Here is a 15,912-nt window from a genome sequence, read left to right on the forward strand (position 1 = left end):
TAGACTGAGTTGGTTTCTGTTTGACTCCAGTTATTGCTTTATCTTTAGGTACTGTAGGGGTTGTCGTGGGGCTCACAGCCTGATTTCAGAGTGGAGATGGTGGAGTTTGATTTGGTATTCTGGTTTTTCTTTTGTAGTTTTTCATTTCCCACGTGGCCTGAGTTGTAGTAGTAGATGAACAGGAAGAAACCTGCAGAAAACAAAGAGGAAAAGATGATCAAGTGTTGCTGGTTTCAGATCTAAATCAAACTTTAACCTCTCTGCTCCTTGAACCATAGCGTACATCACTGATGGTCTTCTGTTTACAATTAAATAGGGTTGAATGCTAGAAGTGGGGCCTTGAAATTAAAAGTGCTTTTCTTTTTAATTATGAAAGTTAACAAAGTCAGCTGAATCTTTTGTGTCATTTCATGGATCATGTAACAGGATCATTGACTGTATGAGAACTGAACACTAAGTCAACCTGCTGAACTGCAGATGTTTAACCCTTTCAAACTGGAGCTTCAGCTTTATGATTTCTTGGTCGTTTTTCATAGAAAATGAATGATCGCATAAAAACTTCTTTTCCATTTATAGTTAGTGGTTGAATGAAGCCATTTATTAAAAAAAAAAATCAAAATGACCCTATTCAAAAGTTGACATACTCCTTGTATTTCTTGTTTTGCCTCCTTTTGCATCAATAACCGCTTGAAGTCTCTTGTGGTCGTTGTGGATGAGGTTCTATTTTTTTTAACTTGTCCTGTCCAACAGATGAGCAAACAGATGAGAGCTGAAGGCCTCTTGTGTTGGACATATTTTACTGTTACAATGTGGATGAAGTTCTTGATTTTCTCTTATGGTAAAGCAAACCATTCTTCTTGACAGAAAACTTTAATTTCCTTTAAATTCTTGAGTTGTCTTGCTTGAACTGCCCGTTTGAGATCTCCCCAGAGTGGCTCAATATTATTGAGGTCAGCAGACTGAGACGGCTGCTCCAGAACCTTCTCCTTTATTCTGTTGGAACCAATGACAGGTGGGCGGGGCCTTGTGTTTTGGATTGTTGTCATGGTGAAATGTCCAAATGTGTCCCATGTGCAGCCTCTGAGCTGAACAGTGCAGGTTTCCTCCAGTATCCTCTGATAATCTGCTGAATTCATCTGCCATCACTGTGGCTTTGTAGCTCACACATCCCAAACCATCAGTGACCCAACTCCGTGTTTCACAGTAGGAATAGTGTTCTTTTCATTGTTGGCTCCTCTCCAAATGTAGCGTTTATGGTTTTGACCAAAAACTTCACTCTTGGTCTCATCACTCCAAATGACTTTGGTCCAGAGGTTTGGGGGCGTGTCTCTGTGCTATTTGGCGTGTAATAAGTGAACTATTTAGCGGCATTTGTGTAAAAAAGGCTTTCTTCTGGCGACTCAACCATGCAGCCCATTTTTCTTCAGGTGCCTCCTAATTGTACATCTTGAAACATCCACAGTTTTTCAGAGTTTTGAATCCCAGCTGAAGTTATTTGTGGGTTTTTTTTTCCATCCGTAACGATTTTTCTGGCAGAAATGTTTGTGATGGTGGTTTAGTGTCAACAGAACCCCTCACATTTGAACACTGTTGACTGGCATCCTCAGTTCCTTGGATTTCCTGTTTTGTACAGTTCAGTTACCTTTTCCCGTAGATCTTTAGACAGCTCTTTAGCTTTCCCCATGACTCAGGATCCAGACATGTCAGAACAAAATCATCGAGGTTATAAACTTTTTGAGCAGGGTCATTTGGGAAGTTTCTGTTGTCACTAGGATTTTCACCCAACCACTAACTATGAATGGAAAAAAATGTTGTGTTATCATTCATATTCTTGGAAAAATGACCAAGAAATCATCATTTCTTTCAGAGAATGTCAACTTATGAGCACAAATGTAGGTGTCGCTGGCGACATCTCCAGTGTTAAACGGTTAAATAGTAAATTAGCATCTTGCTACACAAACTCAGAATCAGCTGAGTGACAGCTGCCTTGCCATAAGTGTGGTGTTCAATAGATTAAACAAATGAATTGTTTTTTGAGCTGCTATGTTTATAATTCCTAATTGTTTTCTTGGATATACTGAGGTTCTGTGCCCTTCATCAAACAGTAAGCTAACCTTTTAACAACAAAGATGTGGCCTGCGACACCTAAACGTTTACACACTCTTTGACCGTGAGGCCAAATCCAAATTCTTGCCCAACCCCTCCAGCTGTAGGGGCGTTTGGAGTGCAAGGGGTGTCGGAAATAGATTTTTTGGAGGGGAAACCTAAGCGGTGAGGGCTCAGTATCCCTCCACCGTGAGGGTCATCCGCGTCGCGCTATGCCGTGAAGGAGAAATGCATTTCCTCACGCGGTCGTGCTCTGAAGCACAGAAGTTTACATGTTAATGCAAGTAAGGATTTTTTTGATTTAGCATAACTTTTTAAATTTATAAAACCAATGTCATTATGTACTATCCGATGTCTGGCAGCTACGCACTTTTTAAATGTAGCTCAACGGCTACTATGACGACGTCATCAAGTGGGCGTGGTATCCAGATTAGGAGACACCATTTTTTCATGACTCTCTGCTTGCAGGACTAAATGTTGGGGTAGGGAGATAGGGGTCGGGAAGAATTCGGATTCGGACAAACTCTTTAACCATTTATTTGATCAAAGTGAATCAGTGGATTTACGATGATTGTGTAAGCGCTTCACTACTGTTAAGTAGTGAAGCTCATCAGCGAAAGGCTGATCTCTGCATCAGAATCCGCTGGAAAGCTTCACTGCATAAACGGTGGTAAAGTTACAGTAGTCAAAAGAATGTAAAGCCTGGAGCTCCAAAGGTTTACTAAACAAACTGCAGATTTCCATTTACCCTCTAACACTGGGGGTAGCTTTGCGCTGATGTGGAATGTTGTACAAATCTGCTTTTCTTTGCATCAGAATCAGCGGATTTACGTTGGCTGCGTCAACGCTCAAAGCCTTTTGTTATTACATTTCACTAGCGATATCACTAGTTTTAGAGGGTTAAACTGGTCTTAGCTTATAATACCTTGTAAGGAATTGAGGACGGTGAAAATGTAGTAGGCCGGGATACGGAATTCGCCGTACGCGAAGAAGGCAAAGCCCCATGTGACCCCCAGCTGGCTGCACAGGCCCAGAGTGAAGAGAATCCGTTTGCTAGTCTCATTCTTGTCTGCATTATCAGTTTTGCTCTGCTTGAAACGACACAGCCAGTACATGGAGGTGATGACTGTAGAGAAGGTCAAGAGAAAAACCAGGACGTAGTAGCCAACGTTGACAATCATGTGAGCACTGTTGTCGGTAATCCAGCACCTTGAAGCAGAAAGGGGAGTTAGTTTCTCAGAGTTTCTCATGGAAGTTCTGTAGATAACAAGAAAACATTTTCCTCACATTTTCGAGAAATTCTCAGAGTCACTAGTGTTGATCCTTAGTTCACCGTACTTTTTGGTGATGAGAAACACAATCCCAAAAATACTCGGTAGAGCTGGAAAAGCAAAGTAAGCCAGTAAGTCATTTAACAAGATGACACAAAGGCCGCAGTAAAAATCTGAAATAAAAGCATGAACCCACTCCAAGAGGTCACAGAGACTTTAAGCACATAACGCTTGATGGTAACATTGCTGCCCATGTACATCTGCAGGCAGAGGTGGAAGGCGTGCACAGCGAACCAGGTGAAGGTGACCAACATGAAGTAGTGCATGAGAAAAGCTATGGCCTCACAGCCTGTGGGGTTATTCAAGTTGGCCACCAGGTCATTGATCAGGAAGGTGAAGTTCAGCAGCAGCAGCGCCGTCACCAGGTGGATGAACAGCACGGTGCTTATGTTGGGTTTGGTCTTCCTGCAAGGGAACATTGAAAAGAGAATTAAAAGCCACCAAAACATTTGGATTTAGATTTTGGAAACAGCTTATTTCAAGCAATCAAAACAAAGTAGAACTAAAGAAGACAAACAACAGAAATACACGTCTGTACACACAGGTATCTTATACTGTACTTCTAGCCCATAATTAAAGTTAAAGTCCCATTACCTGTCACACACTTTGGTGTGTGACATTTGTTCTCCGCATTTGACCCATCCCCTGAGGGGGATGTGAGCTGCAGACACAGGAACCATTTAAACCCCCCCAATCCAGCCCCTTAATGCTGAGTTTCGAGCAGGGAGTCTTTGGTATGACTCTGCCTGGATTTGAACTCATGACCTCCCAGTAACAGGGCAGAAACTCTACCACAAGGCCACTGAGCTGGTCATAACATCAGTCATGACATGGATTGGAAAGGATCTGCTCATGTTTTACATTTTCTTTTCTATTTGGTTTAATCCACCAGACACATTTAAAGTTTAGGTAAGCAAACCAAAATATATTAAATAGGACCTGCAGTGCATTATAGGAATTAAAGCTTGGGTCAAAGTTAGAGCATCACTTCCAGGGAGCACATTGCTCTGTTCCTTCATGATGCGTATGTAAGACAAGTTCAACATTAACAGAACCAATAAATGCTTTCTCTACAGTTATTGAATATAAATGTACTGATGTCAAGCCTCCTGCTCTTTCTGGCTGCTTGAGGTCGTGTGGTGTATGGAACAAGGGTTAGCTTCAGTGCTGGAGGCGGTAGTTGCTAGCACCCTGGCTGAGCTGGTATCATATCAGTGCTGCTAGCATTATTACAATAATACTAATGCACAATGTAATCCGGGTTAACTAGTATCCTCTAGAAAAAAAGCAATCCACACATTAGCATACTTTTATCAGTAACAGCTACCTAGCTATTAGAATTAGCACAAAACTAACTCCTGAGATTTACACTGTTTTTACCCAACAGAAATCTCCAATTTTACTCTAAAAGTTTAACTAAAATAAGCAGGGGAACACATTTTTGGATTGCTATGCAAACATAGCTTTACAACAAACGGCATCTTAAATGTCATTTTACATATTTACACAGAACTGGATTTTTGTTCCTGTCAGCATTTGTTTTTCAGAAATGGAAAACAAAGTGGCAACCTTCTTGTAAACCTGCTGACAGTCACACAGGGTGGATTTGCATGATTTTTAGTTGGACATAAACAGAAAAAAAGCTGCATGACATCTAATAAAAGCACCATTGACTGGACCTCACTGCAGTGTTCTAGCTGTTCTTTAAAGCTCATTTGAATAAACTTTTTTGCATCAATAACCAATATGGGAACAGGCAGGACACCTAATCTTTCTTCTCTGGTTTTTCTGTCAAACAAAAACCACAGAGCGGCCTTTGTTGTCGCCTTTCAGCCGCTTGACACTTTTTCACAAGGTTTTTGTGTCTGCACAGAATCTAGCAATAAAAGGACCAGTTTGTGGACTTTTTTTTGGTCCATTCTAATACCACTGCAGTTTACAGATGAATTTCTGTTCTGTTTTTGCTACCTGATTAGGAAATGCATAAAGAGGACGATGCAGAGAAAGAACATGGACAAGCCACAACCGACTCGCGTGAGGGTAGTGAGGGTGTTCAGGTCGTAGGTGGAGATGGAGTTGGTGCCATTCAGAGGCGTCTGCAGGAAGAAAAGCATTCCCACAAAAGTCACTCAACGGAGATTTAACACTGATTCAAAAATAGTAATAGTGGGAGAGAGGAACGTACCAATAAGATAGCGAAGAAAGTCAAATGTGTACACTGACAAATGATGTTATCGCCACTGACCAGGGTTTCACATCCATCCGTGGTCCAGTTTACGTCTCCTGGAAGAAAAGTGCAGACAACAAGGGAAGCAGATGATCTTCAGAGATTCATACTTTAGATTTTATAGATAAGATAAGCTAAGATATTCCAGCACTTTTAGACAAAAGTTGAGTGAAGCCAGAACCGGGTAGAGTATCCAAAAATGGGGTAAAACAGTAGAGTTACTTTAAAAAATATCCCTCAAGGAGAAGTACAAAATAGTCATCCAAATACTTGCTGGAGTTAAAAAAAAGTAACCAGAGACAAAACTACTTAAGCACTGAGAAACAATTTAAACTTATTTTCTTTATTTACTAATCATTTATGAATATATATCATAACATTATATTTCTTGATTTTTTTAATTTTGTTTTTTTGCTAAAAATAAACATTTCTTACTCTAAACCTATGTGGTCTATAGTCCAAAAGTTATTTGCAGATGCTGGAATACAATTTAAAGGGCCAATATCATGCAAAATCCTTTTTTGAGGTTTTAAGTGTTTTATGTTAATTCTTCATTAAAAACAACCCCAAAGCTGTATTTCGATCCGTTCATGCATTTCTGACTATTCCTCTAAAAACCTGCACTCTGAGCTCCAGCCCTTTCTAACTCACGAAATTAGCGGCTTCTCACATTGTGACATCACAAAGTGAGGAACCGCCCCTTCCAGGAAGAGTCTTAGCAAACAGACACACCCACCTTTTCCATGGAGCTAGCAGCAATTGTCAAAAACGCTTTCCGTTTAAATCCACAATATGCACATCCATCTTTGCAAAAGTTTGGATGATAACTGTTTTTTGTGGGAGAAACAGACACACTGCAGAGACCGGCTCTGTGTTGACGGCATGAAATGGGCGCCAACCACAAGGACAGAATGGCGGAGCCTCAGAGATCGAGTCGTCTTACTTATAACTAATATTTATTAAAAACTGGCTCTTTAGTCTGCCAAAGGTAATCTCTGATCATATACATTTGTTTGTTTACTATAAAAGGCTTAAGAATAGCATGGTATAGGCCCTTTAAAATAACGTAATATAATTAACTTCCTCTTTGCTAAAATCCCATTAGGACTTATAACTGATAAAAAATAAAGCTTCAGTTTTCCTTTCTCTGAGAAAAAACTTCACATCACGGCAGCTTAGCAAATATCAGATTCAGACGACCTCCACATTCCAACACAGCACTTGTGTTTTCAGTGTGATTTCATCGCAAAGCTGAATTGCTTTACACTGTTCATGTTTACCTTTAATGCACTTATCTGCAAATGCTATTATTGCACATCCATAGAATAAATAATACAAACAATTCATACAAAAACAGTAACTATTGAGTAGGTTTACTGTTAATAATTTGACCCTTAAGTGCTTTAATCTTTTGTTTTTAGGATACTATTAAATGTGCAGCAGCTCTGAAGGTTCTTTAAGGCTACGTTCACACCGCTGGCTGAAACGACCCAATTCCAATTTTTATGCCCCTATGCGACCTGTATCTGATCTTTTCATGACAGTCTGAACGACACAGATCCGATCTTTACAAATGTGACCCAGGCCACTTGGGTATGTGGTCCTGAATTCGATACATATCCGATCTTTTAAAATGCGACCACCGTCTGAACGGCTAGGCCACATGAATACGACCCCTACGTCATTGATTGAAACATCATCATTCTGCGTTGAAGTAGGCGGGAACGAGAACATAAACAACAACCATGGCGGACGATGCTGCTGAGGCCAGTCAGTGGAAGGGAAGGGAGGTCACCGATTTGATTCATATTTGGGGTGACAGCTCTATTCAGGCCAAACTCCAGGGCTCTTATCGCAACCGGGCGGTTTTGAAAATATTTCCAGCGAAATGGCCGAGAGTGGTGTTGAACCTTTCCCGAGATTACTTTTTTTCCTTTCCAACCGTGGTCAGAAGCGTGGGGGAGACCTTCTCCAGGGCCGAAGGCGGATCCTCCTCCGGTGCTCACTTCCCAGTTCGGCACCCTCCGATTCTCCAGAGCGCTTCCCCAATGAGTAGTTACTGAATTACTAAAGTAAATGTCACTGATTCCAAAAGATCCGGTGAGAGCTGCAGCAGAAGGCACTAAAAAGTAAATTGCACTCATGATTAAGTAAACCATCAGAAACCTCTGCTTCCATGTTCAAACTGCAGAGCTGCATTTAGATATCACTGGAAAGTCGACAAGATAAATTGAAACAAATTTGTCCTCAGAGAAACCACAAAGTTGAGTTTGGGAGTGTTGTCAATACACACTATAATCCAAGTATGACTACAACCCTTGTAACTAGTTAGATGATATAGAAACGGTGGAAAACATGCAAATTAGTGGCAGTGGCATTACAGTACATTGGTTGAAAGGACATTCAACTGAATGATAATGAGGATTGAGCTAGAAACCGCAAACAATATTCAGTTTCTCCACTTCATGAACGTAATCCTCCAAAATATATTTAAAAAGTCTGCTACATTAAGTATCATGCACCTGAGTCAATGCCTGTCCACTAGTTCAACGCCGACCAATGGCAACAGGAAGCTCCAGACATTCATTTGTAATGTCAAAATAAAATGTTAGCTGTTTTTTCTCTTTTTCTTTTGAAGAGTTGAAAACAAACTTTAACCTGAGCCAAGCCTAAAAACTAGTAATGAGCTGCTGCAGTCTTTTCAAAATAAGGAAAAATGGGTTAAGACAATAGATGGAAGTTCAGGACAAAAATGCTTCCAGTGGACGTGTATTCTACCGGCTGGTCGATTCAATGAAAATGTAACGTGCCCAAAGCTGAGTCCCTGATTGGTAGATGCGACGCGGCGACCTAGCCAAAATACAGTCGAACCCTGGCCTTGCTGCCCAAATTGCGTTGCTGCCAGACCGTTGCATCGCCCCGCTGCTTAAATTCCGCTGACGCTCACAACCTCATACTGCGTCTATACCATTGACTTAACATCGAAACTGACCACCACTGCCGCGCCAATCGCGTTCAGTGAAGGCAGCATTAGACATCATGACTCTGAAAGAAATCTTTGACTTTTATGTCTAGACAATCTTTTTGTGCAAAGTTTATCAAACAAGTTTACAATAATAATGACAAGATACTGGCATTTGAGGAAATCAATAACTATGGCATCTTCTTTCAGTTTTGAATCTCTTTACTGGAGTCAAAATAACGAGTACTGAGAAGTTTTCACCTATAAAACCAAAATTCTGACTGATTAAAGGCAAAAATAAACTTCTACAAAGACGTTTTGCAGTTTGTTGCTGGTTTATTACCAATCAAGAGATATTTTAAGAGAAAGGCCAATTTGTACGTTTGTCTCATAATTGAGTTTGTGGGTTTTGTTTTGACAAAAGCTTCTGGAGTGCATTGAGACAATAGTTTTACAGCTCAGTTACACCTCTAATATTGCCACCTCTGACCTTAAACTCAATAAAAAACTGGTTCATCATTGCAGACCTTCAGGAATATATAATTTTATATATAATTACCATATTTTTTAGGCTATGAGGCACACTGGATTGAAAGGTGCAGTAAATTTGTCTATTTTCATATATGAGGCACATTGGATTAAGAGGCAGACGGTCAGTTTTTAATGAATCAAAAGAGTCAGTGGACCAATCAAACAAAACTGACCCATGTTAAGTCACACAGAACCCTTTTCCACTTTCCAATTCAAAGTTCTCGTTTGAACACTTGCTACCACCACCAAGATCTGCACCTGGGCTCACACCCCAGGCTTCTGTGTGCACCAGTCTGGTCCTGATTGCTGGTGATGGCTCAGTACGGGCCCAATGCTCCAGGGCCGTCCTTTTAAGTTTTCAAGGTCAGAAACATGATACATACCTACAATGAACTTCTAAAGAGTTTCTGTTGGAATTCACTGAGGATTTTGGTCACTGTGACTCAGTTTCTCAGACGTTTTGAGGAATTGCTTCATCCACAGTTCTCTAAGATCCTGTCACACTATTTCAATCAAGCTGAAGTCTACAGTACATTTTTGAACCATCATTCTTTTCTTCTCAGCTGTTCTGTTAACAAACTGACTCTAGATTACTGTAGCACCCATTTTATAGTCCACACAATGCTTGTGAGATGTTTGAGAGGAAAATTACCTTTCCCATCCCACGAGTTGCAAACAGGAATCCCTTTCTGTAAAAGAAAGAGTAATCCAATCAAATATACGCTTTTTTCTTTTATATGATGTCTTTTTTTGTTTGAAACTCACAAACTTGATCTTGTTCACTGAGATGTTTACTGTGTCTGTAAGATTCTGGATGGAAGCTCCCATTTCCACTGCTAACACCTCATTCCCCAAAATGGTGATGTTTTCCTGATGATAAAGAAATAAATGAAACAAATAAGAAAATGAAATAATTCTGCACAGAACATTTGAGAACAAGCCACAGAGGTTAGCTCATGTTTCATACCTGACTCATATTCGTGAATTTTAACACAGCAGCAAAGGGCGATGTCATGTTTGGTCCTTTAGCTTTGTCAAAGGCTTCCTTTGACACAGTGACAAATCTTGAATAGCCCACCAGCTTTCCTCTGTCTTCTATTAACTACAGAAAAAAAGCACAAAATATTTTATTTTTAAAGGTCTTTCAGGAGAACATTTTGTGGTATTTTAAATTTAAAGAGCAAAAATGTTTGAATAAATTTGTATTTCAAAATAATGAATGAAAAATGTACTTTTCAAATACTGATTTCAGTAAATAGCCAGAAATGCTCATGTGCTCATGTGTTCTAATTTGAGTAAAATTGTCTAATTAAACCTAACTAAACACAATCTCTGAAATTGTTAAATTTTGTGGCTTCTTTTTGCTAAAACACTAATTTTAGAACAGACCACGTTTAGCTAGCTTGTAGTTTTAGCTAAAGTGTACGCTTAACGTTTTTTCCTTATATTAGCAAACAGAAACAGGAGTTGAAAAGTAAACATTTTTAAATATGTAAACTGTAAATGCCTGTTAGCAGCTCCATACGGTATGTACCACAGGGATCATTGTTGGCAGCAGGACAACCATAATATAAAATACCAAGCAGACTTTATTTTGAACTCTGGTTGGGTCTGATTCTAGGTCGCAGGAAAAATCAGATGTAAACAATCTAGCAATTAGCCTGCATCGAAGCACGCTAATTTTTCTGCCAGAGACTTCTGGGAAATTTCCAGGGCATTGGATTTTGGAATTGTACTTTCAGACACACCAACAAAACGGTGAATTCCCTACGTAGTGCACTTAGTAGTGAGTCGTGAGGGAATTTGGACCTAACCTAAACAAAATTTGCTGAAAGCAGAATGAAGTTGATTTGATCCACCGTGATAACAAGGACTAACACAAGAGATAGCTAACGGCCTTTTTCAAGAGGTTTTTTTATTCTCCTCCTTTTGACCCCAGACTTCTGCTGCTAACAAATCATAGTTCAAATTCATTTAATTACTAACTTCTCAATTTTGTTTTCTTTGTTTCATTTTAAAATTTGCCTTACGCCCTTGTGAACACAATGATGTTGTGTTGTAGTCTATGCTAATGCAGACCCAGAGTTTCCAGTCTGAAACAGAAAGCATTGAATCCCAAAGCTGTTGTGGATGAATTTCCTGGGAGTTACATGTCAGAACACAGACCAGTGTGTGCAGTTTATTCAAATAGATGCAGATTACTTTGATGTTTTGAAAAGATAAAAATATGTCAGGAAATAAATTTTTAATACTTAGATTATAAAGGCTTAAAAAGGATTGTTCTGGATACTTGAGGCAAAATCCTTTGTAAGGCAGAAAAATATTTAAAAATTAATACCCACATCAAAATTTCGTATTGGAGAGTCATAAGCCAGAGATATTTCGTTCATTTCCGTTGGATCTTTTTGTTTCACTATAACTCCTTTCACACTTTCTCCTAAAGACACTGCAGCTGCAGTTCCGTTCATCTTGGTAACCAAGTCAGACATTTGAGACATAAGTTCCCTGTTGACATAAGACAACATGAAGAGATTAACCATAACAAAAAGATTTTAAAACAATGCTGTTTTTAAGAAAACGGCTCACAAAACACTTAAAAATACTTCTGGAAGAAAAAAAACACAGCAATTCTTAAACCCAGAGAAAGAAAATGTGTATTTCTAAATTTTATGTTTAAAAAGCTAGTCTGTGATCAAATAATTTAGCTTTTTTTTTCATTTGTGAACGGAAAACTCTTTGCAAATCAATCTTTAAACATTTTAACTTTGGATCAAAATTACAACATTTAAATTTGAATCAATGGCATTAAAAATTTCTGCTAAACCAAGACCAGGGGCTCAGAAACCTGCCTGGAATCATTCACCTTCCCTCACTTGTACTTAAGACAGCTTCACACGTAAAAGTGATTTCTTGTCAGACTGTTTTCCTGATGTCTGGTTTTCACAACCGTTACTGCAGGCTTACATCACCAGCACGGATGTGTCAGAATCTGTGTCAGATATGTGTTGCACATCCGTGCAATTCTGCTTTCTCTACCAACTAGTTGATTTGCGTTAACTGTGTGAACGGCTCAAGAGTTACTGTAATTCAAAAAACGTCAACTCTGGAGCCAAAGCTCTGTTGTTAGATGGTTATAAACTGGCATCTGTTGATCCTTAATTCGTAAATGGTGTGTACTTGTATCACACTTTACTAACTTCCTTGCAGGCCTAAAGTACAGTTCAATCCCACCCATAAACACACACATTCAAACACTGATGGAGGCTCTGCTCCCTATCTGGCACCAATCTATAACCTCCAGGAGTGATGTGGGGTCTTGCCCAAGGACACTTCCACATTTAAGACTAAAGCGTTGGATTTGGGGGGAAGGGTTTAACCATCAAATGGTCCCAAATGCAACTGTGACAGCTGCTCCCCCACAGGAGGGGGCAAAAACGTAGAACAAATGTTGCATACTCTCATACTCATACACAATAGCTCCAGATGGAGATCTTTGTCGCCATGTTTTTGGGTTGTTTTTAAAAAATTTTCTGAATGATTTCATAGCCCATGTATTACAATTTATAGTCACAAAACAAATGGCATCACGCACTTTGTCAAGGTCCTGTGCCCGAGGAACAGAGAGAGCAATCCCAGCATCCCAAGGAACTGTGTGTGGAGGACCTAAGAGGGGCCGATTCTGATCCTGATGGATTCACTGTTCACTATGGCAAAGTCCAACTTTACCACTTTACACTCATACATCACCTGCTTGGTTTCTTTTTGACCCCCCTAACAATACATCTGTTTAACAATTTAATGAAAGGATCGTCTGTTTCTGTTTGTTTTTCAGATGTATATATTAGTTTAGCCTTCAAAAAGTACTTAATCAGTTATAAAATAAAACTACTTGGAGAGGCTTTAAGTTGAAAGGATGATTAAATTGTTCTTACGCGGCTGCAGATGGAGAGAATTGTCCTCCCTCTGGGATTGTCATATTGACGGGTAACGTCTCTTCAATTTTTTTCACTGGGTTGTCACAGTTGATACATTCCTTACTTGTAATGTTTATTGTATACCTGTCATTAGAAGCTATAAAGAAAAGATCATTAAATGGTGTATTGCCATGACAGAAAAAGCAAAATCAATGTTAATAAGTGGCAGCGTCTCCTTTTACAAACCCAGAAATAACAGTACGACTGTGTTTTTAAAAGCTGTGATACTCACATGCATGAAGACAGTTTTCTTCATCAAAGGTTGAAGATTTACAACTATCGCCCATGCTCACATTGTAGTACTTACAGAAAGCATTACCTAAACAGAATATCAAATAGAAACAAAAGAAAAAGGAAAAGAGAGTAATATTTTCTGAAAAACATGCTCAAATTAGAGTAAAAAAACGTTTTGGAAAAGTACCAGTTGTGCAGTTTCCTGAAATAGCGTGAATATACACTTCCTTATCGGCATTTTTCTTTAAAACCTTAAGCATGACAGAACTGTCAGCCGGTGTCACTTCAGCCCAGTCCTTAAAAGGCTTATTGTCAGAGTCAAAGTTAGATTCCATGCTGCTATTCTTCTGCAGAAATATTATGCAAGGACCCTCTGTAAGAAGTTAAAAAAACCGATTTCATGATGGGTTTATTAAAAAAGATCGTACATGTTTTTACAACAGTAAAAAGAAACAAACACTTGGAAACAGTAGTTAGGAAGAATACATTTAAGAAGGTTAGGCTAAACTGAAAGATGTACAAATGTCATAAACTGTTGTAAATCTGTTAAATTCACAGCTTATAACCAAAGACAAGCCTTACTGTTGTATTTGTTTTCATCATTTTGTACATTGCTGCACTGGCTTTCCCTGTTTGCTGATGTCGACCCTGAGGACCATGCACCTGGCAGCAAAACAAGTTATTATTGTATTCTGAATGTGCAATTTGTTTTGTTTGTTTTATGTAAAACTGTCTATGACAAACATATTATGCAGAGAAATAATTTAGTGTTAAATGTTGTTTAAGATAGGTTTAAGAAAAGTGGAAAAAGGTAAGCATTGCTTTCCACATACCAATCATGGAGGATACATTGCTTTGCAGCTTGTCTCGCTCTGACTCTGGAAAACAAACAGTGGGTGAAGAAAATAGTCAGTATAAAACTTATATTGTGTGTATATATATATATATACATACACATTTCAATTTGGACACAAATATTTTCAGAATCAGACTAAAAATGCCAAACTTTCTTGTCTTTTCTGTTATTTGAAGAAATAATTCAATTAACATTTTTCTTAAAATTCTTGACCTGACAGTTTGAAAAACGGACCAAACTCATTTTAACAAGCTGAGCCCTCCTGCTCTAACATGAGTGGGGATCCCTTTTATACTTTTTGACGTCTATGACTTTCTTGCCTAGTTATTGACATTTTAGAGTCTATATAACTTTCTATGCTGTAGATAGATAGGCAAAAGTTTTAGATTCATATGACACAAGTAGTTTTTGTGAAAAAAGTTTGTTACTCCTACAATGAGACTTACTTCCTAATGTTATTTCATTGGTTCTATAAAATCATTCTAATCACAGTTCTACATAAAACCATACTTTATCCACTTAAAAAGCCGCTTAGAAAATCAAATGATTGAAATGAATTAGTAAACTAAATAAATAAGTTAAACAGTAGTATTTGTTTTTCTCACCTGTGCACTTGTTTTGTAAGAAAGTCTAAATATGTTGGGGATTTTAGCTTTGGCGGTGTGCATGTAGACTAAAATATGGTGTCACTGAAGCTTTTAAAATGTAACAAAATTTCAAGACAAATTTTATTGGTAAACGTTAGATGTAGAGATATTGTTTTGCTTTTCATTTTTCTGTCCTTAAGTGAGAAATTAAAAGCAGAAAACCTCACAAAGGCAAAAATACTGTTTCAACTTGAAAAAATATTTGTGTCTAAATAGTTGTGTGTTTAGTCCTGTAACAAATTGATGCTACTGTTGACCACCTTCGCCCAACAGTAGTTGGGATAGGCCCAGCAACCGTGCGACTCTACAGAATTAAAGGGGATCTAAAAATGGATGGATGGATAGTTATGTGCTTTTAGTGTCCTAGTCAGATTTTACCGTTTTGAGAAAATTTATATTGAAAATCATTCACAATCAACTTAATTAACTTATCAATCTCTGACACAAATGTGACAAAAAAGTGTTTTTTACTTTAAATTATTAATAAATTCTTTGACATCTTTTGTATTCACTGTTAATTCTTAAATTATTTATTGTGGCTTGATTTTATTTTTGGCTAGATTAAGCAGTTAAACCGAAGTAAAATGCAATGCCCCTTTGAATGTGGTCTTTGAAACCCATTTCCTGATTGAAACTTTATAAACAGGATCGTGACTTTGCAACGTGTCATAAAACAAACAACTATTCTTATGTTTTACAGTGCATGTTTTACAGAGGGGCCAACTGAGACAAATAAAGAAAATATTACACGTGTATGTGTGACTCACCATTGACATATCTTTCCGCATTCATGATGCCATAGAACTTATCTACAATAACTACAGTATTGTTCTTTTTAAAGCAGCAAATCAGCTGCCCTGAAATATCTTCAATATTTTCCTTGTCAGAGTTTCCATTAGCCCTGTTATTTCGTCTGCCTGAATCAGAATAGAGAAGTATAGGATTAATTATCACACAGATATTAGGGGAACGAACAAACGAATACTCGTGTTTCAATCATGTGTTGGTAAAAAGTTACATTATATTTTAATTTACTGGTTCTTG

The 15,912-nt window shown here is 38.4% G+C and overlaps 1 protein-coding gene across 1 annotated transcript; it reads right to left on the reverse strand.

Annotated features, from left to right (window-relative positions):
• Positions 1 to 31: 31 nt before the first annotated feature.
• Positions 32 to 13,343, reverse strand: LOC101156456 (adhesion G-protein coupled receptor G2). The gene is made up of 11 exons (XM_023953096.1): positions 13,090 to 13,343; positions 11,500 to 11,662; positions 10,125 to 10,259; positions 9,923 to 10,027; positions 9,810 to 9,846; positions 5,623 to 5,720; positions 5,406 to 5,533; positions 3,574 to 3,842; positions 3,394 to 3,487; positions 3,032 to 3,315; positions 32 to 190 (listed from the first exon to the last, which is right to left on the reverse strand). The coding sequence occupies exons 1-11, from the start codon at positions 13,131 to 13,133 to the stop codon at positions 45 to 47; spliced, it is 1,503 nt and encodes a 500-aa protein (XP_023808864.1). The 5' UTR covers positions 13,134 to 13,343; the 3' UTR covers positions 32 to 44.
• Between the last annotated feature and the right edge of the window lie 2,569 nt (positions 13,344 to 15,912).

The sequence above is a fragment of the Oryzias latipes genome, chromosome 24 (assembly GCF_002234675.1).
Source record: "Oryzias latipes chromosome 24, ASM223467v1".
In the NCBI taxonomy this organism is placed as follows: domain Eukaryota; kingdom Metazoa; phylum Chordata; class Actinopteri; order Beloniformes; family Adrianichthyidae; genus Oryzias; species Oryzias latipes.